The sequence below is a fragment of the Lepidochelys olivacea genome (genome assembly GCF_965140295.1).
Source record: "Lepidochelys olivacea isolate rLepOli2 genome assembly, chromosome: 21".
NCBI classification, from domain to species: domain Eukaryota; kingdom Metazoa; phylum Chordata; order Testudines; family Cheloniidae; genus Lepidochelys; species Lepidochelys olivacea.
Genome location: NC_140431.1, coordinates 14,956,092 through 14,980,328, shown reverse-complemented (window position 1 = coordinate 14,980,328; position 24,237 = coordinate 14,956,092). Strand labels below are relative to the sequence as shown.

The window sequence follows — 24,237 nt, the reverse complement described above, 5'->3', positions numbered from 1 at the left end:
TCCACCCATACTGTCCTCCCTTATCCTCCCAGACCACTCCCCCAGTGCCCACCCACTGTTCCCCCATCCCCACCCCATAGCCCCAACTTCCGCCCACTGCTCCCCAGTGCCCTATCCTGGGCCCATACCCCACCCCCTAGCCTCATCCACTGCTCCACCCATACTGTCCTCCCTTATCCTCCCCCACGGCACCCCCAGTCCCCACCCACTGTCCCCCTTATCCCCACCCCATAGCCCCAACTTCCGCCCAGTGCCCTATCCCTATCCCTGCCCCATGCCCCACCCCCTAGCCTCATCCACTGCTCCACCCATACTGTCCTCCCTTATCCTCCCCCACCGTGCCCCCAGTCCCCACCCACTGTCCCCCCCTATCCCCACCCCATAGCCCCAACTTCCGCCTACTTCTCCCCAGTGCCCTATCCCTGACCCATACCCCACCCCCTAGCCTCATCCACTGCTCCACCCATACTGTCCTCCCTTATCCTCCCCCACCGTGCCCCCAGTCCCCACCCACTGTCCCCCCCTATCCCCACCCCATAGCCCCAACTTCCGCCTACTTCTCCCCAGTGCCCTATCCCTGCCCCATACCCCACCCCCTAGCCTCATCCACTGCTCCACCCATACTGTCCTCCCTTATCCTCCCCCACCGCGCCCCAACCCTCCCCCTCTTCGTAGCCATTTCTACGCTCCGCCCGGCTCTGCCCCACGTGCGAGGGGCCGGGGCTCCAGCCCCGCGGTCCCGCCCCTCCCCGGGCCGCCCAGCAGCGATGGCGGCGGGGCGGCGGGTGCGGGACGTGGCCTCCGCCTGCAGCGCCGAGAGCTTCGAGCTGCGGCACCTGCACCTGGCGCTGCGCGTGGCCTTCGGGCCGCCGGGCCCCGGGCGGCTGGAGGGCTCGGCCCGGCTGGAGCTGCGCTGCCTCCGCGACGGCGCGGCCGAGCTGAGCCTGGACTCGCACCCGAGCCTGGCCGTGCGCGGCGTGGGGCTGGCGGCGCCGGGCGGGGAGCCGCGGCCGCTGCGCGCCGAGAGCCGCCCCTTCGCCCGCTACGGCTCGGCGCTGCATGTCTTCCTGCCCGAGCCGCTGCGCGCCGGGGAGTGCCTGGCGCTGGACATCGCCTACCGCACGGGCGAGGGGCCGGGGGTGAGCGGGCTGCGGGGGGCTGCCCCCGGGCTGCGCCCCCCTCCCCGAGTCCCCGGGCTGCCCCCTCGCCGGGCCCCGGGGTCGCTGCCCCCACCCCCACCCCCCGAGTCCCCGGGCTGCCCCCTCGCCGGGCCCCGGGGTCGCTGCCCCCACCCCCACCCCCCGAGTCCCCGGGCTGCCCCCTCGCCGGGCCCCGGGGTCGCTGCCCCCACCCCCACCCCCCGAGTCCCCGGGCTGCCCCCTCGCCGGGCCCCGGGGTCGCTGCCCCCACCCCCACCCCCCGAGTCCCCGGGCTGCCCCCTCGCCGGGCCCCGGGGTCGCTGCCCCCACCCCCACCCCCCGAGTCCCCGGGCTGCCCCCTCGCCGGGCCCCGGGGTCGCTGCCCCCACCCCCCGAGTCCCCGGGCTGCCCCCTCGCCGGGCCCCGGGGTCGCTGCCCCCACCCCCACCCCCCGAGTCCCCGGGCTGCCCCCTGCCTCCTTGCTGACCTGCACCGTGAGGCTCCTGATCCCCCAGTCTTCCTGCTGCCTCTGCACCGTGGTCCCTTGCTGCCTCTCTGGGTCTTTTTGCTACCTTAGTTCCCTTGCTTCCCGTGCGCCCTATCCTCTAATCCACTTGCTGCCCTGCACCCTGACTCTGGGCACCTCCATCCTAATTCCTCAGCATCACCTGCTGCCTCCCCATCTCCCTCTCTGCCCTGCCTTTCCTCCCTGGGGCAAGATCTCCAATCAGTGAGTCTCCCCAGTCCCTAATGTGCTATCCCCCCTTTTTGTCTGAAACATTCTTGCTGCGTTTGAGGCTACTGGTTACCCACCCCCATCAGCTCCTGGTTTGCGGCTTGCAAGTGGCAGGCGCTTCCCAGGGGATAATTCCTGCACTGCCAGCAGCCGGCCCGCGGCAGAGCAGAGAGGATGTAGATACCAAGGGCTGAATTCAAACCTCCCTGCACCGAGCGTCCCTGTTTACAGCAGTGCAAAGTGGGTGCAAAACACGTCCCAGGCAGGGTGGCAGTGTTTGGCACGCAGTTTGCACTGGCGTGTGAGGCAGTGACCAGTCTAGGTTGAAAGAGGAGTAGAGGGGGGATCTGGAGCAAGTCTACAGTGTAATTTAGCCCGGCTCCTAAATCAGCCAGGGGAATATGGGTCATTGGAGGATAGAGATCTGGAAAGCAGGGAGCAGCAGTGAGAAAAGGGCGTGATGGTGGCCTGAAGGAAGCCATATTTATAGGTGTGACTTGCAAACACATGGCTGAAAGGTCAGGGTGACTGCGAGATGATGTCAAGTGGCAAGTGGCGGGTAGGTGGGAGATAAGGAGTTGTGTGTAAGGGGGGAGGTGCGCCCTTTCTCCAATGTAGCCTCCTTGGACATATTTAGCTGCAGTGTGGTAAGTTTGCAGGAGCATGGCCAGGCAGGAAGGTGGAAGTTCGGTATTATCCGAGGTTGAAGCTGGAGATCAGAGAAAGCAAAGCAGGGGAGGAGGAAATTACCCTTTCCCATCTCCTTGTGCTCTTCTCAGGTCCCCAGCTTGGGCTCCAGTGACGCTAATCCTGATTACAGCTAATCACCTACTTTTGGTAAATCTAGGCAGCGGCAGGTTCTCAAAGAATGGAGTGTGGATGAGTTCCAGCCCATGAACTTGATCCCCTGCTAGGAAGCACTAATTGATAGTAACCCTCAGCAAAAACTTAAATTTTGGTTTCTCTTGAGCTTCTGATTCCTCCTGGGACCAGGCCCAAACTGGTCCCAGCTGAAGGGTCCTGTTTCTTTCTGTGCATTGGCGGTCTGGGATCACTGACACGCTTTCTGGTTCCAGCCTTGTCTAACGAGTTTCATTTCTCTGTGGCAATCTCATACCCGCTTTTCCAAACCCCACCCCATCCTGGGGCAGGAAGAGAGGGGGGGTGTTCTCTGCCTCCAAAAGGCTGAGTCTGCTCAGAGAAAAGTGGTGCTATGATTTGCCTGTTAGAAAATAGGAAAAGGGCCAGAATATTGCAAAGTGAAAGTGTCTCTGTCCCTGCAAAGAACAGTATTCGGGTTATTTTGCTGGCTTATTTATCCCAGACCCGCCCAGCACCCTGGCTCCTTTCAGCAGTTAAATGAAGGCCTTCAAGCTCTTCATGAGAGAAGAGCTAATACAAATGGATGAGCTGTAGCAATTCTGAATTATAAATGCTGAGCATAAAAACTTCACGGCTAGGAACGGGCAGCCCAGCTGGAACAAGAGAGGAGCAGATCCAGACCTGTGCTTATGCTTGGAGGACCAGCAGTCACTGTTGATTTATTTGCTTTTTTGTGTCTCTTTGCCACTTCCTGGCCAAAACTAGGAAGTCAATGCTACGGCAGTGCGTGTGAGCCCAAGGCTAACTGCCTGTTTCCAGCTTGGTCAAAAGCAAGAGGGTTTGCAAATGTTGCACGTCTGCCGTAGTGGCCAGAGTTCATAGAATCATAGAATATCAGGGTTGGAAGGGACCTCAGGAAGTCATCTAGTCCAACCCCCTGCTCAAAGCAGGACCAATCCCCAATTAGAGTTCAGAGAAGCAACTGGTTTCTTAGGACTCTTAGCCAAATTTTTTAGATTTTTCCCTTCAGTCGTCTAATTTCTGCCCATCTAGATTCAACGGGGGATTTCAGACTCATTGAAGCAGGCTCTTGATCACACCAGCCTAAATTTGGAGGAACCTCACTGACTTCAGTAGAGTTATTCTAGGTTTACACAAGAGTAAATGAAATCAGAAATCGGCCCAGAATAACACCCCTTACTAAGCTTAGTTCTTGTTTTCTGTTTTAAAGCTTTTCGTGCACCTGAGTGGTACTTAGGCTTTGTCTGCGCTAGACAGGGTTTGCTGGTATAGCAAGCTGGCTACCTGCCCTAGGGGAGATGTACCTTAAGCCTATTCCCCAAACAAAATAAGTATACAGGAAAAAGGATTCTTTTGCTAATGTAACTTGTGCCTACCTTAGGGCTTTTGCCGGTAGAGCTGTCATTTGGGAGGGGATGATATTTTTGCCCACTCCTGCCGGTAAAACTTTCTAGTGTAGATCAGGCCTAGCTCCTCCCTGGGAAAATCACTGATGTGCCGAAGTCCTTTTGCTGGTATAGCTGCTTTCATTTGGGGAACTGAGAGAAGCTAAACCAACAAAAGAACTATGAGGTGTCTCCCAACTAGGGGAGTTTGCCAGTGTGGCTGTACATGAGTTTAGCAGCACAAACATACTTTCTAGTGGCGACAAGGCCTGGGTGTGGGCTGTACATCCGGGGGAGAGCTTGGTCAATTTACAGCTGCCTTTAAACTACTTCGTGGGGTTTGGCGACACAGGGAAATAGAGTCTGATTGTATGGCTGTAGTGATGCTGGTAGAATTCCTTGCACAAACACTCTGTTCCAGCGTAGTTACTTCACTTTGTGGTTATCAAACCAGCCGATCTACAAACTGCTCCTGGAATAGGCCAAGGGGGCGGATCTGGGTTTGCCACGTCCAGTTGTGTGCGCATTTCTCCACCTGAATGCAGCACATTGCTTTTGCGTCAGTGATGCTGATTAAGATTTGTTAGGATCCCAGGGCAGCTCATAGACTTAGTCAAGCCTTGAAGTTTTGCGTGAGTCTGACTTGAATCTGACTGTCTTGTTTGATTTTTTACTGACTTTCCCTCTCCTTGTTCTGCTTGCTGCTCCAGGTGTCCTGGCTAGACTCTTTCCAAACAGCCCAGAAGGAGAGGCCGTTCCCTTATACCTCTGGCTTTCCTGTGCTCAACAGGTCCTTTTCCCCCGGCTTTCACACTCCAGCAATAAAAAGCACCTATTCTCTAAAAATCCAGGAGAAGTCTCCCATCCCTCACAGGAAGCTGTCTCTTGTCTCTCATCAGGTTTGTTGGCTCACTCCAGAGCAGACGGCAGGGAAACAGAAGCCTTATATGTACACTCAAGGCCAGGCTGTCCTCAACAGAAGTTTTTTCCCTGGCTTTGACACCCCTTCAGTTAAAAGTACATATTCAGCCACTATAAAGGTAAGCAGAAAAGGCATAAGAGTGCAAATTGGATCATTTGTTCAAACTTCTGTTTAGGGTAGAAAATTCATTTGTCAAGAGGGCATCCATTTCTAGGCCTTGGAAGGAGAAATCTTCGTACGCGGTCTCTCCGGACCACTAACCTTATTAAAACAGAACATTGGGAAGTGCTGTGAACATTTGTCACCCATGTCTGAGATTCAGGACAGCCGGAAGGCCCTGATCCTCATGCAGAGTTCATTAGTCAGAGTCCTCCATATGGACTCTCTCATGTCCTGCTGCTCCTGCTCCTTGTTTGCCAAGCGTAACACAGTTACTTTCAGATCCCTCCTTAAAAGTGACCTGCAAAGGGCACTTGAATAAAACTATTGTACTTTGAGTCTCTCTCTCTCTTTTTAAATGATGAATAAGGAAGGCCTGAAAGGGCTCTTTTTTGGTCTTTTCTGGGGGCGGAGGCAGTGTTTTGACTCTTAAGTTTAGAAATAACCAGCATGTCAAGTCTGGTCTCCCTTGGTTTTGCTAGAGCACCTCTGGCAGGGAGTGGGTTTGGAGTCAGCATATTGCAAGCTCTTACATCTTAAAGAGGTGAGGGTGCTGAATGTTTTAGACAGAGGTACTCGATCCACAATATTTATTGGCAAGTGCAATTAAAGTAGTGTTAACAAATCTCTTGTTGGCCCTTCGAGATAGGACAAGCGCCTTCCAAATACTTAAAAAATAGAAACAGCAAGCTGGCTTCCTCCCAGCACATAGAGAAGTAGCTTGATTGGTTTATTTGGGACTTTGAGCTTTGCTCTTGTGTGTTATTGAGGGAAAGTGAATTCAGAGTGCTGAAGCCTATGCGTTGTTCGTGGGGCACAGCTGTTATGGGTGGTCATGATTGATGTGAGAGATGGTTCCCTCTGGTACCCAGGGCTGATCTTGCAGAAGTATTGGAATACCAGGGCAGTGTCCTGTGTCCAGGGAGGAGCCAGACTGGAGTGTGTTTGAGGGGCAGGGATGGTATGATATTTACCAGAGGTGGCTTTTACCCAGTAAAATGTTTTTTACTAACCTGGGAAGAACTAGTTATTTTAAAAGCTGTTTCATAAATGCACACCATCATACTTGGAACCAGAATTTGAATATACAAATTAAAACTATCAGGCAGTAGGTTCGGAGATTAATTCAGGGTTGTACATGTAATTATAATACTGAATGTTGGAATGGCTCTGTATATTTTGGTTTGGTATTTTCTCAGTGAAGTTATGCATGTCATGACTCATATTTCAGTTTTCACTGTTATGCAGACAATAGTCAAAAACATTCAATTACATAAGAACAACAATAATGCAGAGTTGGCTTGAAACATTAAGCAATCAGAAGCATGCAGAATTGCTGATGACCAGTCCTGGTCCATTTGGCCACGCAGCAGTCTGCCGCAGAAGACCAACTTCAGTGCAGTGGGTCGACCGAGCCTATTCCTCCGTTCTGAATGGATGTATCCAAAGCTGGAAAAAATTTGTTCTGTGCTTGTTTAACTTGCTGGACACGGATGCAATTGCCCCACCAGTTCTACGAATTCAAATGGGATATCGGCATTCTTTAGATTTTTTTTTTTTTTTTCCCACTGTGTTAGAGGAAACTTGTTCCTTGATAGCGTCTGAAAACATTGATTTTTGGATAAGGAGTTTTTACTTAAATATAAGTAAATATGGCAGAAATTTGGGATTTTTGGTGTGCAACCACTGCCTTGCAATTTTTTTTGTTCAGCTGACAATTTCTTTGGATGAAGGAGGTTGGCCAATGTGTACATGAGTAAGTGCCTCCTGAAATCTTTGTGCACCACACAAAGCAGAAAAACAAATATTCATTTTTCTGTAGATCCACCATATTTCACATGCAGCATCAATTGTTAATGTGTCCCTTTGGAGTGTGACAAGTGCCCCAGCAGCTGGATTCAACTGACCGATCAAGTTCTTTGCTTCTCAGTGAATCTCTTGATGATTAATTATATTGACGACTCAGTCTTCGGGTTCTGCATCAAGATCACTTGCAATCCTGAGATGTGACTGATTTTTAAGATGTTTCTATCTTTGTTGGTTGACTGTTCCATTGTACGTCCGCAGGGATTTGGGGTTTTACAGATCCTTGGCATTCTTTTAACCAGGCTGATGGTGATTACGAAAGTACTTTGCCTAAATCCACTTCAACAAGACCGTAAACCACATGCTCTGACACATGTTGCAGATTTACAAATGTCCTAACATCCAAACGTAACCAAGGTGTCATCTTTTTCCAGATCACGTCTCATACTTTTACATCTTTTTCTCATTGTCAGGCAGCTCTTACCACCACCACCGTACAGTTCACTTGTAAATGCCTTGGCTTCTCTGGCCAGCGTAGCACAGTGCTTTCCAGTTTTCTCATTGTTTCCAGTGTGAACTGCTGATACATAGCCAGTTTTCCCTATCTGCATCCAGTTAGCTATCACTGGATCACTGTGCACGTTACTCCATCCAGCGTGTATTAATGTAACTGCTTCTCCATGTAATTCGTTATGTGCTTTCACCTTCAAGTCAGCATCAGTAACTGTGTCTAACAGGTCACCTGCTGCCTGCTTTTGACTGGGTGCTTTGTAGCCTGGCCTTCCCTAGTTCGCTGGAAAAGTTGGATGCTTAGTAACAGAAAGGGGAATACAACAGCCATAAAAACTTGTGCAATCTTCAAGGCTATTTTTTGTTTCAGTTTTGGAGTTGTTTTTGTAACAAACGCACATCCCTTCGCGGCTAAAACCTGATACTTTCCTCCTCTTTGCCCGACCTGGAGCTGGCTTTCTTTTGTTGTACTTGGCAATGGTAATGCCGTATTGTCCGTACCTTTATCCTCCAAGTGTGATTCTAATAACCTCTCAGCTACCATCTTTCACTAACAAAAACCCAGGAATCACAGACTTTGGTTAAACGTGTGAGAGTAACTAGGGATGCAAAGTGATTGTTTCCAATAACTCAGCCAGCATTGCTAATATATCAAGATAGAGGTTAACGCCTCAGCCTCAATACAGCATTTAGCACACACCAGGATACTGGGCTGGATGGACCTTTGGTCTGACCCAGTATGGCCATTTTTATGTTCTTATAATGCTTTCCCCTGCCTCGAAAGGGGTAGTGGGGTTTGAGATCCAGGTGGTAGGAGCATTGTTAGCTGGAGCTTGACTCTGGGAATGCTCATCATGGTCACAGAGCAGTCAGGATCGCTCAACTCCACCCCAAACGTGTGCAGTGTGATGCTCCCCTCTCCTGATGGAGGCTGTTTACAGGTGTCTCCATTGCTAGGTCCCTGAAGGCTTCACAGCTGTGATGAGCGCCACAACCTGGGAGAAGCAGGAGAAGGACAACACGTTCACCTTCAAGATGTCCCAGCCAATCCCGTCCTATCTGATTGCCTTGGCTGTTGGCGACATAGTTTCTGCTGAAGTCGGACCTCGGTAAGGGGCTCCCCTCTTATTCACAGGAGGAAGATCGTGCATTCAGTTATAACAAAGCCTGTGGCCTTGGTTGTAGCTTAGTTCTGAAGGGTTTGCTCCCTAACGAGCATATCTACTATCCCTCCCCTTGTTTGAGGGAGCTCCCCCCCCCCCCCCCAGCTCAACTCTTCGTGTGAAAATTGGGTAAAACTTGTCATTCTAGGCTCCTATGCGCTATGGTGTTCCCCTGATAGCTGCCTTTTCCACACTATTTGTCTTGCAGCATGTCCGCGCTCTGTCCTGCCAGCCAGTCGTAAGCCGAGGGGGTCTTGCATGGGACTAGAATTAACCGTGGGTTATTTGTTACTATAAATCCGGGTCAAAACCAACCCAGTCATCTAAAACTTGTTTGCAGCTCTGCCAGTCGTTAGTGGGTTATCAATTCTTATGCTCAGCAGGAGACTTCATAACCCCTAAAATCAAATGACAGTAGCAAATTATACCCCTCCTGTCTGAATAGTGCATCGGTGGCTTTCAATATGCCCCAGATTATCTGGTTATGGATCACATCTCATTCCTGGTCCTGGGCAAGTTTTTTTTTTTTTTTTCCCTTCCCCCCCCTCTTTCTGGGCAGAGGGGAATGCAGCTTCAAAGTGGTGCTGTGGAGTTGCACTCCTGAGCCCTGTGGTCCAGCTCTGTACCTTGCTTTGAATGTGTTCCCCAAAGTCACATAAGCAGAGGGCTCTTAAAACATACTTACTGTTGGGTCCTGGGCACACGGGAGTCTGGCCACTCTTGCTTATCGGGAATAACTCCCCCTTTTTTTTCCAGCTTCTTTAATTCATAGATTCATGGATCTTTTAGGGCCAGAAAAGATAATTGAGTGTGACTTCAAACCTTGCTTGATCCTTGTTAAGGACTAAAGATTAAATTAACAACACATGCAGTAAATGTCTCATTAGCCTTTTTTATGGCCAGACCTTTATTCTTTGGTTTGAAGTCCATTAACTGTTCCCCGTTCTACACGCTCTTCACTTTTGTTGTAGCAAATGGCCACTCTCCATCCTCCAGATTCCCCTCCTGCATGCGGAGATAGTAGCCACTAGCCCACACAGGCGTGCAGAAGAGAGGGATGTTCAGGACTGCATACTGGAGAAGATGATGACTCTGTGCATCATTGTGTAGGAAGTGATGGGGCCATGCCTAGTCAGGCATTTTTTCAAATGAAATTTGGAAAGGTATCCTTCACATGTGAGGAAGTTAGAAGGCAAGCTGCTGAAAATCACCGGAGTCCGAGCGTGTCATCTAAGGCTTCTGAAGGAAAGAAAGTACCGAGCTAGCTTAAGCTTTGACAAAGCTGTGCTACGAATCCCCAGATTGGCTACTCACTGAGAAAAGAGCCATGCTAATGGGGGGTGGGGGGGGTGTGTCCTCCTTTTAAAAAAAACCCAAAGCTGCTGGCGATGCTGGTGGCTAGGCTGGTGAGTCTAAACTGGGTTCCCAGGCAAAGGAGCATAAACAGATTTGAACAATGCACTGGGATAAGTCAAACCAGCAGCCATGCCACTGTCCCCCATCGGAGCCCTATGAGTCAGTGACAGAGTAGATCAAAATAACTTGCTTGCATTTTCCAAAAGGTCCTTTGTTAGGCTGGGAAAACAAATGACCAGAGGGTGTGGCAGCGGAGATTTTGTGATGGTATAACTCTGTCAGTTAGGGCATGATTTTACTGATACAGCTTATTTCCCTTCCGGTCCAGGAATAAGCTACCCCAGGATAAACACTTAACATTGGTATGACTACCCACACGAGGGGAGATTGTACCGAAGTAACTAGATCAGTGTAGAGAAAGCTGGACATCTTGTGGGCAAGGACAAGGCCTTGGAATGGGGCAAGTTCTCCAGGTGGGGATTATTACATCTATTAATGACCTGGAGGAGGTAGTGGGCAGGGAGATAAGGACAGAGCTGTTCTGGTTATTGAGGGATTGAGTCCCCTGGGGCTTTGAGGAGCTTGACAGCAAGTGAAATGTCTTTAAAACATAGCTTTGATTTTTCTTTTTCTTCCCCATCCTTTCCCTACCATGCATCACGTCTGTCCTAAGTAGCTAAAGACCTGTGGCCAATATGGAGCCTGCAGGAAGCCATATGAATTCTAATAACCATCTCCCATAACAGCATGAAGCCTGCAAGCTTCAGACCCAGGAGGATGGTCAACTTGAATGTCCTGCTTCCATCCAGAAGCCATGTGCTTTGGGTCGGGAGATTGCGGGCAGCTTGGAGGGAACGTGTTTCCTCGTGTTAGGTTTTTCCTTTCCCCTTTGTATTCAGCAGCATGTTGTGTGGAGTCCGTTTTCCAAGCTGGAGATCTCCCTGCAGAAAAGGGTCCCTAGCAGCAGCAGGGGTGGAACTGAGCAGGCAGAAGTGTGCAGACATCGGGGGCTGGGGGGTGAGGAGGAGGAGGAGTGGGCCTGAGCCAGTTCCAAGGCAGGATTTGGGGTGCCAGCCTTCCACACAGGTTAGAACCATACCGGCTCTCCTAACTAAGGCACCGTGCATCACACTTCATGAGAACAAGGCTCAGTCTGCCCTGTGTTTGTTGCAATCAGGACTGTTTCTTCGCTCTCCCTAGGAGTCACGTGTGGGCTGAGCCCTGTCTGATTGAGGCAGCCAAGAAGGAGTACGATGGCGTGATCGAAGAGTTCCTGGCAGTTGGGGAGAAGCTCTTTGGACCATATGTTTGGGACAGGTATGGCTCACCTGGATGGAAGTCTCTGGGGTGCTCTGGACAGCTTTGGTTCCTTCAGGTGCCTCGCTCGGCCTTCACATGTTAGGGCTGGGGAAGGAGAGTCCCCAGGCGGATGGGGAGAGGCGGTTCCATACTGACCGCTCTGCCTGCCTTTCCCAGATATGACGTTCTCTTCATGCCGCCCTCTTTCCCCTTCGGCGGGATGGAGAACCCCTGCATCACCTTCGTGACCCCCTGCCTGCTGGCTGGAGACCGCTCTCTGGTGGACGTCATCATCCACGAGATCTCCCATAGCTGGTTTGGCAATCTGGTCACCAACGCCAACTGGGGCGAGTTCTGGCTGAACGAGGGCTTCACCATGTACGCGCAGAGGAGGATCTCCACCGTCGTCTATGGTGAGAGCCTGGCATCTGCTGCCAGGACCTAGTCCTGCCATCCAACCTCTGTAGGCAGAGCTGGGCCCTGGCTGGAGGCCCATCGATATTGCTCGTGCTCAGTGCTGATATCCGGGTCCAGCTGCACAGATCAGAGGGCTGGGAACTACGTTCTGCAGCTTGACACGTTTTCTGGCAGCATCTGGGGATCTGCACTAGCTCCTAAAATGTCTGAGACGCGATTGGGTCGTGTTGGGGGTGACTGGGGGAGGAAAGGGGTTGGACTGTCTGTTGCCTTTTTTTTTTTTTAAAGAGGCTTTTTCTGCCTTTTTATAGATTAGAAATTCCAGTCTTGTCTGCTGTGGGCTGCTGAAGCATGGTGTGAGATAGCCAGACATGAAGGAAGTAAAACCTGGCCGAGATGGGGTGTGACTTTTATTCAGATTCTTGAGTCTTTAGTTAACACCTGTTTAACTCAAATGCTATGGAAATTGGCAGAAGAAAAGATTGCCACATTTGGGGTCAGGAAGGAATTTTCCCCTGGGTCAGATTGGCAGAGACCCTGGGGGGTTTTCACCGTCCTCTGCAGCATAGGGCACTTGCAGGTTTAAACTAGTGTCAGTGGTGGGTTCTCTGTAACTTGAAGTTTTTAAACTACAATTTGAGGAGTTGGGTAACTCAGCCAGAGATTAGGGGTCTGTTACAGGAGTGGCTGGGTGAGGTTCCATGGCCTGCAATGTGCAGGAGGTTGGATGGTCCCTTCTGGCCTTAAAGTCTGATTCTGTCTAATAAAGATTCAACTCCTTTCAGCTGTGCACTCTGTGAGCCAAGACCCCCAACAAGTCCCCCACCAAAATTAGGTCAGACCAGAGACTTCAGGTTCCCAGTATTTCTGAGATAGAAAAATGAGTAAAAAGAGCTTGAAAAATGAGGCCCTCCTTTGTTTTTCCTACCCTGAGATCGACTGATGAAAACGCTACTTAAGAGCTAGGTGATATTTTTATTTATGCATCAAAAAGACCTAAACCACTTTTGCACAAACACACTTTTTCCTGGTCACATTGTAAGAGATTAGACCTTCTAACTTGAGATGTTTCCATAATTCCGTCAGGTGGCAGCTGTAAACTTAACGCGTGATGGGGGCACACTTGCTTTTCCAAACGTTTGTTTCAGAATGCTTCATTTGCAGCATAAGGAAATTCTTTCTGCTGGGTTTACTCTGTCTTTGCCATCAGTAAAACACATGTCTGAAGATTCTACAGGTCAGCATTTTGGTGTAGTTCAGTGACTTTTAAAAGTAGCTTTCAAACAGGTGGAAGCTGGCCTTGTGGCTGAGTCTTGGGAAGGCCAGGGCTCAAGAGATTCTCTGAGAAGGACTCGCTCCTGGGTCTTCACTCCAAAGCACAAGGCTGGCAGGCAGAACTCCTCTAGTTTGTAAGGTTGCTTTTGACCCGGGCAGGAAGTCGTAGCGGGCAGCCCATAAGTTTTGTCCTGAAAAGCTATGGTACACCCCCTACCTGCATTGATTTCTTCTTCCTCTAGTCTCTCTCTTTCTGAATTAGCTATGCTTCTGCTCCAGGAGCAGTGACTGCTTTGCCCTCTTACTGGCCTTTGAAGTAGGGGCGGTCCCAAAGGAACCTTAAAGGGCAGTTTGCCTTCCTCCCCAGCTCTGATGGGAAAGTGCAGTGTCTCAATGCCAAGTCCCTGTCTCCTTCTCATCAGGTGCTGCTTACACCTGCCTTGAAGCAGCCACGGGAAGGGCTCTGCTGCGCCAGCATATGGACACCACGGGAGAAGATCACCCTCTAAACAAACTCAGAGTGAAAATCGAGCCAGGTCTGTGCTATTTCCAATAACCCGCCGCAGAGTACCTGCGGGGGGTACGGGTCTCTGGGGCCGTCCGCGATAGTCTTATTGCCAGTGCGTTTAACCCAGTAATGGCCTGGAATAAAACTGCATCTACAGTAGTCATGCTTGAAGATTGCAATAATTAGGGTATGTTGAGAATAGACCATAAAGCCGCATATGGATTGCGTACAGGGCAGCTATCAGACGTGCATCAGTGTAGTCCAATCTTGTTACCGCTTAACACGAAGGCTACTTATTAGTAAACAGTGTTATTTTTAGAGTACTGTAGGTGTGATTAAAGTCCCAAGCCTAAGTCGTTACTTTATATACTAAGGCAAGTTTAAAGGAACAGGCTAGAGAGGGACCAGAACTTACACAGTGGATGCCTCAGTTTAGGCATGTAAGAAGGGCTCTGGGTTTTCTGAAGGCCCTGAAAACCCTCAGCTCCCATTGACTCCCGTCACAGCTGTGGGCGCTCAGCGATTCTGAAAATTAGGCCACTCTTACACAGGTGCCTTAAACATGGGTTAAGCACCCGGGTTTGTATGCTGTGCCTTTACTCTTGTTTTAGAGAAAAGCTTTGAGTAGCCCTGGCATTTGTAGTACTAAATGATGGAGTGTTTCATGACAGGCAGCTGTTGATAGAAGAACATGCAGTTAGCAAAACAACCTCAATATTTTTACCTTCCCTTTGCAAGCCGATGTGCTAGTTCTCATGAAGTTAAAGCGTCATGAAAACTTAAATGAATGTCCATAAAGCCTGAGGTTTTGGAGCTCAGCCACTTCAGAGTTCCAGATAAACAAACAAGACGCTCTTGTTAAAATTTGAAACCAGGGCAAATTTTTATTCCGTGCTCAGAACCAGTGTGATCAATTTTCTTCAAACTTTATCCTCCCCGCCCCCCCCAAAAAAAAAGAAAAAGAAAAAAAAGAAAAAAATCTCAGCTGGCTTGAGAGTGACCTGCCAGTCTCCAGGCCAAGAAGAGGTTTCTGGCCAGGGCCTGAAGAGCACATTTATAATAGCAGTCTGGCTGCACCCTCAGCTTTCTCCATAATCACAAGTGACTGAGTAAATTGCTGTGTCCTCTTGGATTGCATCCCTAGAGCAAAGAAGGTGGATGGTCTATAGGAGGAATGTGGCTGGGTGAGAGGCAGTGGATGAGCTGCTGGAAAAGTCCACTGTGCATAGCATTCCCTGTATGTCTCCATGAATTACACAGGGTGGTTTGGATCTGAGCGAGGGTGGTGCTGGGCGGAGGGGCATAGGCCACTGCCCTTTTGGCCTTCATGTTGAGGTGGGGGCAGCTTCTGGTGTTGAAGAATGGGAATCTAAGGAAGTTGGAACAGTTTATTTTAAACGGTGGCTTCTTTCGTAAAGCTCAGGCCCTTGTTATGTGTTTGACCCACTAGGCGTTGATCCTGATGACACATACAATGAGACCCCCTATGAGAAGGGCTACTGTTTCGTATCCTACCTGGCACACCTTGTGGGAGACCAGAGCAAGTTTGATGCTTTCTTGCAGGTAAGGGGTGTGGGTTCGCTGGCTTCTGACTGGGGAGCTCTGTGTGCAGAGGTCCTGGAGGCAGGGAAATTTACTCCTTCTAGCATGTTTGCTGGCAAGGTTTCTTCCCTGCCTGTTGGTACATACGTGACAGCATCGCAGGTTCTTGGTACTTTCTGAGCTTGCAAATAATGCCACCATCCCCAAGAACAAAGCTGTCCCTTCTGCCTCTGGCTGGGATTCTCCTGGGGTACCCAAAGCCCTGAATAGATCAGAACTGCAGCCTGCAAACCTAGCAATGTTCAGTTTGAGAACCCAAGCGCTTGAAGTGAGGAAACTTAGTTAAGACTGAAGGCCAGTTTAGGTTTTAATGCCTTGACTTACTGAGTCTCTTAATACCTTCCACATTATACTACCTTATACAGTAAGCAGCACTTAAGTGTGGGTTGATTAGAACTTGAGGAGATGTACAAAGCAAGCCAAGCTTGAAGAAAATTCCTTTAGTACCGTTTGAAGTTGTGGGTGCTTATAGCTGAGCAGTCTGGAGCAGGAGGGTCTCCAGTCCAGGACTTTTCCCTGTGTTAAATGCTCTTATCCCTCCAGAAACACACCCTAGCCTGCAATCTATCTGGAAAACTGAATGAGAGCTTCAGCTGGCGGCTCTTAATATTCAGAGAATGAAAACCCAGGCCTTGTGCAGCACAGGCCAGCCAGTAATGGGACTAATGCCACTGGGCAACTGAGTCAGCACCTCTCCTGAGCAGTCAGTGCAGCCTCTGGCTCAGTAGTACAGGGCTCTATAGCATCTCTCACCTTAGGATTTTGACAGGTTTCCAGGCTCTCTGCGTTGTGTCCTGTGTCATTTTTGGACATGTACACTTTTGCTGTGGCAGCCATTTCAGTTTTTTAAAAACATTTTAGGGGGAGTATTAGGATTGCGTCTGTGTGTGTGTGTGTGTTTCACATTTAGAGCCATTTAAAAAGTTGTAAGCCTGGAGGGGAAAAAAGAGAAGTCTCTTCAGAACAAAATAGGCTTTACACACATTAAGGCCCTTTTGCATAAAGTTTAGTAAATAGGAATACAGTGTTAAGACAAATATGTTAACAGGCCTTTTAGGAGAAAAACATTTGTATGCATTTAGGTTATTTTGAAATAGTCTGAATGCCAGATTTTTTAGAGGAAAAATAATTGTAAGACATGTTAAATATTAGTCATAGAACGTGGTTTTAGAGAAATTGGGAGGGGGGGAACAAGACACAAAGTGAGAGAAGCTGTAGAACAGCCAAGAAAAGCAAAAACCTTTCAGCTGGTTACAGAAAGAGTGAGAAGCTGCAGAGAGAGAGCCTGTGTCACTGACCCAGTGGCAGAGAGAAGCCTGCAATGCCAGTAATTCCAGGACAGTCGGCCTTGAACAAGCCCCACCTCTTGGCTGTGCCAATCAGAAGCTATTCTTTAGACAGGTCATAGAATTGCATTTTCCTGAACCAATCATAATGCGCCAAGAGGCGTGGCTAATGACCATTCGTCTGTTTCAAAAATGTATCTCTTTAAGCAAATAAAAGAAAAGACAGGTGCTGTACATAACTCATGTTTTTGTAGCAATACACAAACGTTTTTTAAAAAAAGTGTTTTTTTTAAAGTTTTGCCTAATGGAAAACTGCTCTAAAAACTTATTACTTACAAACTGTAAAGAGAGCTTTAGATTTACACGCTTTATATAAACCACAGGCTGACAAATGAAAAACTAGCTTATGGAAAGCAGGCGATGATACTTTTAGCAGAGCTAAAAATGCTATTTCTCTGCTACTTCCTTTTCCTTTAACTTATTTAAAAATCTAAATGCTGTAAAACCAAGTAAAATTTTAGTACGTAAACTTTTTAAACACCAGTCAAAAGGAGCATGCATGTATAAGTCTTTATTTACAAAATGTATGTAAATTTAGCAGATGTCCTTCTTTGTTTAGTTTTGTACCAAGATTAAGTTACCTCTTTTTACATAAAGCCTTTAACGTTTGTGTCACGGGGTCCCCGGGTGATGCTGTGGAAATGCTCCCTGCGAAGCCAGTCAAGACTCTGGGGAAGTCTCCTTTCTGTGAGCAGCCTGTCTTCAGGACACACAGCTCACACAACTTCCACGTTCCTGGGTCTGACCTCGGAGCGTTCAGCATCCTCTACCCCTCCGTGCGCTTCCCACAGCGAGTCCGCTCAGGTGGGGCTCATGGGGAAGCCAGAGGGTCCTGCCCCCCAACTCCGCAGTCAGACGTGACTCTCAGCCAACCAGTAAAACAGAGGTTTATTAGATGACAGGAACATGGTCTAAAACAGAGCTTGTAGGTGCAGAGAACGGGACCCCTCAGCTGGGTCTATTTTGGGGGGCAGTGAGTCAGACAACCACGTCTGCCCTTCACTCCATGTCCCAGCCAGCCCCAAACTGAAACTCCCTCCAGCCCCTCCTCCTCTGGGCTTTGTCCCTTTCCCGGGCCAGGAAGTCACCTGATTCCTTTGTTCTCCGACCCTTTAGCTCTCACCTTGCATGGGGGAAGGGCCCAGGCCATCAGTTGCCAGGAAGCAGGGTGTCGGCCATTCTGTGTCCAGACCCCTGCACACACCTGCTCTCTAGGGCTCTGCAATGAGCATACACCCTTATCCCACCCCATAGGTACTTAAGAACTGCCTAGGGGAAACTGAGGCACCCCCACACTATTCAGAGGAAACATTAAGAACAGTCCCACTTCGTCACAGTTTGTCTTGAAAAATGGTAGAAAGACCTTCATGAAAGTTGTGTGCAAAGTTGGTTCAGGAAAATGCCATTCTGAAACTCACACCCAAGCAGTCCTAATGCTCCCCATAAAAACAATAACAAAAAAAAATTCAAAATGGCACCATGGCAAATGTGAACACGTCCAACAATGAGACCAGAAGGTGGGACATAAAGCAGAAAGGGGTGTGTGGAAACCTGTCAAAATTGTATGGTGATGAATACTATAGAGTCCTTTACTACTGGTCTCAAAGTCCATTCAGGGCATGGGGAAGCATGTTCTTCTGGGCTAAGTATGGGGCAGTGCAGGGCAGAGAGTATAGGGCAGCTGTATTCTAATTCCAGCTCCTGTGTCATGTCTTGTTTCCCTCCCGTACAATGTGGATAAAAGGCCATCCCCACACATGGGGCTTAGGGGCCTGGTGAGATGATGTCTGGGAAGCACTCTAAGGTTAGTGAGCAGGATTTAGAGAGGAGGGGAAGAACTCAGCAAGAGATTGGGATACAGGAGGGAGCAAAGGGGACAGAACAGAATGGGAGTCAGTGGCCAAGCACGGGGGGGAGGGAAGGGGAGGGATGAGGGGGCAGGTACTTGAGAAAAGACTGGATGGCGGGGGAGATGAGAACGCTGGAAGGAAGAGGAGGGGGAACAAGATGACAATTGTTAATGAATGTGCCTTACTGCACTCTGCCAGTCAGCATCCGTCTGCAGCTTGGGAGCAAGAGCTGGCTGAGTTGCTGATCACTCTGGCTTCTGTAGCTCTGGAGACAGAGAATCTAGAACTAGCTTTGCCACCCACAACCCTCCAGTGCTGGGAGCTGAGGGGCACCGCATCCCCAGCTGGGTGTCTTTCACCTGTAATTAACAACACGGTGTGCATGTGGTCGTGGGGAGCAGGCTTCCATGCCAAACAGCTGGCCCCATTGCTTCCAGCACAGGGGGCTGCTGGTGAGCTTCACCCCACAAAACAAAAAGAATTGACCAAGGTTGGGATATGGGAATCGGAGAACAGTGTCACGGAGCTTCCCTCATGCCTGCTTGCGCCAGGGCCGTCAGAATGGGCAGGAATTGGCTAAACGTGAGCGGGAGAGAGGCTGGGGATCCAGTTAACAACTGGAAGTGGAAGCAGAATTGTTTAAAGTAGTTTGACATAAGCCCTGTGGGTCTGTGCTGGTCCTGCCTGTGTGGAGCATAAGTATGAGCACCCTGCCCCCGCAGGCCTACGTGAACCAGTTCAAGTTCCAGAGCATCATGGCCGACGAGGCCCTGGAGTTCTTTCTGGAGTACTTCCCGGAGCTGAAGAAAAAAGGCGTGGCCACCATTCCAGGTCAGTATTGCTGTCGAGTCTCAGATCTCCTTCCAAGCACTCAGGAGCCTCTGCCTCCTTGTCCCACGTGCCAGGGACTCCCCAAAACCAGAGAGAAACCTTCATACAGGACTCGGTAGTAACCAGCAACTGCAGCTTGTCCCTTCTCCAGGGCTAGAATTGGGCCGGGTCAGTGACCCAGCACTGCTTGAGGCTGCCCCCACCTTCTCCAGAGTCTCCGCTTTTCTTTTCTTTTTTCTTTTCTTTTCTTTTCTTTTTTTAAAGTTAGTTTCTTGTCTAGCACCTGTAGCTGTATCTCTGGCTATGGATTTCAGCCCCTTTTCCTTATCTGTATTCCCTCACCCTACTAACATTGGGGTGCCCTTCACCCATAGGTTACTGGGACTTTTGCCTCATGTACAACAGTTAGTTACCATGGCATTCTTGTGATTGGACATCTGCGGATGTTCCTAACTTAGATAATTTAAGGCTGGTATAAACTGGCATCTTGTGGTTACCTGTCAGCAGCACGTATTTATAACACCACTCTATCTTGTGATATGGGGTCATTTTGGGTTACTTATGTCCCATCTTTAGGCCATGGGCCCTAGTTTGTTTGGCTAAGCTATTGTCTTTACAGGCTTGAAACATGTAGGCTTTTGCATTAGTGCCTTAAATCCACACCTATACCTTATTTAGCGTATGCCCATATATCTTTAGCAGCATAGCTGGCTACAAACCCATGGTGCCAAAGAAAACCTTAAAAATGGAAATGGTGTGTAGCCAAAGCAGAAATGCCTGCCTGAGTTTGTTTCAGGCTCTCTGCAATCAAACCGACATGCCCATTACTTTTCCCTCTCCTTAAAGTTGAGCCCTGCTTCTCTGGCCATACTGGTCAGTCTGTTACTCTGTTTCTTTGCATGCTAACTGCTGTGTACTCTTCCATTTATTTGCCATATGCTAATGCACTGCCTCAGCTTTTCCCCACAGAGGGCTGATTCCAGGGCTAAGTCCACATGCTCCCTGCCCTTCCGATTAAAACTGGGGTAATAAAACGTCATCCACAGAACTAATAACTAACTAGGTTTCAGTAATGCCTGTGGCATATCCCCCTAAAAGCAATGGGAATGCACAGGTGACAGAGGATAGAACCTGTTACATGGGATGATGCATTAGATGAAAAGAACCCAGCTTTACTCTCAGATCCCAGGCTGTTAACACGATCACTTGTAGGCTCAGCACAGTTGAGTCAATGAGAGACAATGACTGTGGAGCCCCCATGATGCAGTTTTGCTAAGGGATGGAGCTTAGAAACCAGTCTCTCCATTCTCAGCTTCTCCTGTTTGCTATTGCTCGTGCGACCTCTTGGGTGCACTGGCATGCAGCAGAATCTGGCTCCGCTGCCAGTCCTGCCTGCTCTGAGCATGCTTATTCTGGGAGGTGGCTCCAGTGATGTCCAGAGAACGCAACCCAACTTCTTCTCTCTTCTTCTCCGCTGCAGGCTTTGAGTTTGATCGATGGCTGAACACGCCCGGCTGGCCCCCTTACCTGCCTGACCTTTCCCCGGGAGAGACGCTCATGAAGCCAGCAGAGGGGCTGGCAGAGCTCTGGGCAGCCAGCAGTTTGAACATGGAGGCAATCAAAGCTGTGGACATCACCGCCTGGAAAACCTACCAACTTGTCTTCTTCCTTGATAAGATATTGCAGAAATCCCCTTTGCCAGATGGTAAGGACCAGTAACCTCCTCTGGGCAGGGGGTGAGTTGGGTACAAACCGGTGGGCCTTGTAAAGCAGTGAAGCCTTAATGCAAATCCTACCATGGTGTAGAGGCACGCTGGTTACTAGCCCAAGCTGGATGCTCACCAGCGACTTCCAGTACAACCAGATAGGTGGGGAGACGTGTGCCAGGCAACGTACCTCCAACCTCACTCTATCCAGGGGTGCATGCATGAAGGGTCCATTCAGCTGACTGGGAGTTCAGTGGCTGGGCTTTCGTTTTTGCTTTTGGGGAGAAGCCTCCATCTCTCCAATAACCGAGTAGGGAGGGAAGAGCAGGGGTGTGTATTGAGGCCTCGTCGCCTGCCTAGGGTCAGAGAGAGAAATGACTGATTGCGAGTCAGGATAGCAGAACTCCATGCCCAAGCAAGCACCCTGCGTTCACTGCCGTGCACTGGTCCCTTTCCCAGTCCAGCTGGGAGGGCTGATGTCAAGGGTGGCGAATTCCATAGTGATTCCACCAGTAGCTGCCCAAGTCTTGAACCCTTTTTCCTAGAGCAGCCTCGTGTGATGTGCTCTGCAGCCGTTCTCCCCAGTATTCTAGCGGCAGGAAGTTGTAACATGCCGCAGAGCTCAACGGTGATCTCAGCGGTACGGCCACCTGCTCCTCGGTAACCAAAAGCTCCCCACGTGCTGGAGCCCTTTGCTGAGTAATGTCTCCATCTCTCTAGAGGTCTGGTCCCTCTGGCTGGCGTAAAGTGGGTGCAGTCGTGGCTTCCTGGTTGGCTTTTCTTGTGAATCTTTCCCCCACCCCGGGTGCTGAGTCTAGACACCTGATGTAGCCTGCTGAGTGCCTTCGCTTTGGCTGAGCGATGATTCCACCAGGCCCGCTGGCTGCAAGGTGCTCGAGAATGATGTCTCTGGGGTGTGGAGGAAAGCTGTCCGATGACTCATTAGTGGCATGCCGTGCCTCTGTGCCGTGGGCGTGTGGTCCGTTAAACGGCCGCCATCTCCTTGAAGGCACAAGGCGCCTGGGCCACGTATACGCGGCTTTGCTAAGTTGCAGCCCGCGGCATTTTCAGCTTGTTCTCGCTGACCCCACCCAAGTACATACCAACGCTGCTCGTTTCCGTGTCTGAGCCCGGCTGGGCTGACGCACCTGCTCCTCGCTTCCCAGGGACCGTGGCGAAGCTGAGCGAGACGTACCCGAAGATCTCCAGAGCGCAGAACGCCGAGCTGGGCCTCCGCTGGTGCCAGATCGTCCTCAAGAACAGCCACGAGCCCGAGTTTGGCAAAGTCAAGGAGTTCCTCCACAGCCAGGTTTGTGGGTAACGCCGTTGCCAGCTCCACGGGGCTGGGAGTGCGTCAGCCGAAGGCCAGGCCCAGCTGCAGGGAACGCCGTTGCACGTTCTCTGGTTTTTCGGCATACGTTTAAGGCCACAAGCACGTCCCTAAATCCCTTTGCTGTCAGCGGGATTTAAGCACGTGCTTAAAGCTCGGCACATGCCTGTTGCCGGCCTCCGTTCAGCCAAAAAATTAGGCATCTATTAGAGAGCGCATCGAAGAAGAGGGAGCAGCAGTAGACAATGGACAAGTGCCACTGGAACTGCATCTTCCTGACTCCAGGGCTTATGTGCAACCAGGTTTTTTTAAGTGAAGGAAGGGGAGAGCGGGTCAGAGAATTTCATGCAGTTTAGGAACTGCCTGAGGACGGGGGGCTGCAGGTTCTTGTGCAGACAGGTGCTGCCCTCTCTATCTGCTCTCGCTCTTCTAACCTGTTGGCAAGCCGTGCAAAGGCGCTGGTCCTGCACAAGGACTGTCCAGCTCACTTGCTCTTGTAATCCTGCCATTTTCTCCGTTACCCATTTTTAGAAGTGGGTGAGTTAGTTTCTGTGAAATGGGGGAAAGTTGATGCTGCATGAGCACACCCATGTGTGTTTGCACACCCACGTGCACGCTTTCTTGACGTTCGGTACCTGGATTTGGCTAACGTTCTCTGCGTGCAGCGTCTTTGGCTGAGGCCAAGCGTGAGCGATCCGCACTGGAAGGGGGACTGTCTCAGGGAGCTGTGGGTGAGTTAACACAGAGTTTCTATGGGAAACTCTTCTCCAGCCTTAGTGACAGTGGCCCCTGGGCAGAGCCCTGTAATTCGTGGGTCCAGTCCTATCTTCTAGAGCCTAACCTCCTCGTGGCCTTTGCGATTTGTGCCTTGCAGGGGAAGCAGAAATACACCCTCCCCCTCTACCGGGCCATGTGGAGTGGCTCCGAGTCCGCCCGAGCGCTGGCCGTGGAGACTTTCTCGGCCACGGCCTCTAAGCTGCACGTCAATGTCCAGAACTACGTCAAGAAGATCCTGGCTTCGGAGCCAGTGGGGACCTAGTGGCTCATCCCAGAGAGAGGCAGACACCAGGGCCTCAGCTCTGCTGCATCCACCCCAAGTGTCCCAGGGGGCCTCTCCCCATTGGAGCCATGCTTCCGGGCCTGCCTGAGGCTCCATCCCCCGGCTGGTGTGAACCCCCGGGGCCCCCTCACTCGCTGGCACACACGGGGTTTTATTAAACGTTTCGTCATTTGTATTCTCCCTGGTGGTGCTCGGCGGAGGCTTCTTGAGGGACTCGGGGTCTGTGTTAAAAGCAACCCCCCCTCACCCCCGAGTCCTGCTAAGAGCCCATGTGCTGGCTGATGGCAGGGGAGGGGATTCACCCCTTGAAACCTGGCTCTTTTCTTTCAGTTCTGGGGGGAATAAATAGTGATGCATCCTGCACAAGGGGGGCTCCTCTGACTCCTCGCCCACCAGATTGGGTCCCATCTTCCTCATTACCCCCAGCCCTGCTGCATCCTTCCAGCACAGGGCTCCTGACTGGGCTCTGGCCCAGGGTCCCCTCCTCTCCAACTCACTGATGGGTCTAATCCCCTCCATACCCTTCCACTGCCCAGCCTTTGCCCAGGAAAGCCAGGCCTGTGATCTGGTTGGGGACAAGCTCCCATATGGGGGGTCTGAACAGCCCCAGGCCTTAGGCCCCCTGTTTGAGAAGTGGCAGCAGATCTGCTGAAGCTGGACACTTTGCTCCCACCCTGTTCTCACAAGAAGGAGGCAGAGTTATTTCTCTGGGGTCTCTGCTGTCTCCTTGCAGACAGTGGCTGTTCCCTCCCTGTTCTGGGTGGCTGCGTTTGCTAGAGGCCAGCAAAGCCCATCAGAGTTGCTCTTTTTATTGTAGCTGGTGATCAGGCTCTGAGGTTCGAGGCGCTTGCGTCAGGGGAAGAAGTCCTAGGCTGATAGGCCCAAGGGCAGCCGGTGCGTTCTGGTTTAAATGCAGCTGAGGAGAAGAGTCAGGGCAATTTCAGGTGGGGGAAATGCTGGGGATGTGCTGAGCTTCCAGCATGACACAGGACTC

The 24,237-nt window shown here is 50.6% G+C and overlaps 1 protein-coding gene across 2 annotated transcripts; it reads left to right on the top strand.

Annotated features, from left to right (window-relative positions):
- Positions 1-700: 700 nt before the first annotated feature.
- RNPEP (arginyl aminopeptidase) lies at positions 701-23,423 on the top strand. 2 transcript variants are annotated; one of them, XM_084611035.1, is made up of 11 exons: positions 701-1,139; positions 4,814-4,954; positions 8,458-8,609; positions 11,220-11,336; positions 11,496-11,731; positions 13,433-13,546; positions 14,969-15,081; positions 19,039-19,147; positions 20,628-20,852; positions 22,020-22,162; positions 23,058-23,423. In XM_084611035.1, the coding sequence occupies exons 1-11, from the start codon at positions 768-770 to the stop codon at positions 23,220-23,222; spliced, it is 1,887 nt and encodes a 628-aa protein (XP_084467161.1). In that variant the 5' UTR covers positions 701-767; the 3' UTR covers positions 23,223-23,423. The 2 variants fall into 2 exon arrangements, with proteins under 2 accessions (XP_084467161.1, XP_084467160.1); XM_084611034.1 differs by lacking the exon at positions 4,814-4,954 and adding an exon at positions 5,003-5,143 and having other exon boundaries at positions 704-1,139.
- The last annotated feature ends 814 nt before the right edge of the window (positions 23,424-24,237 follow it).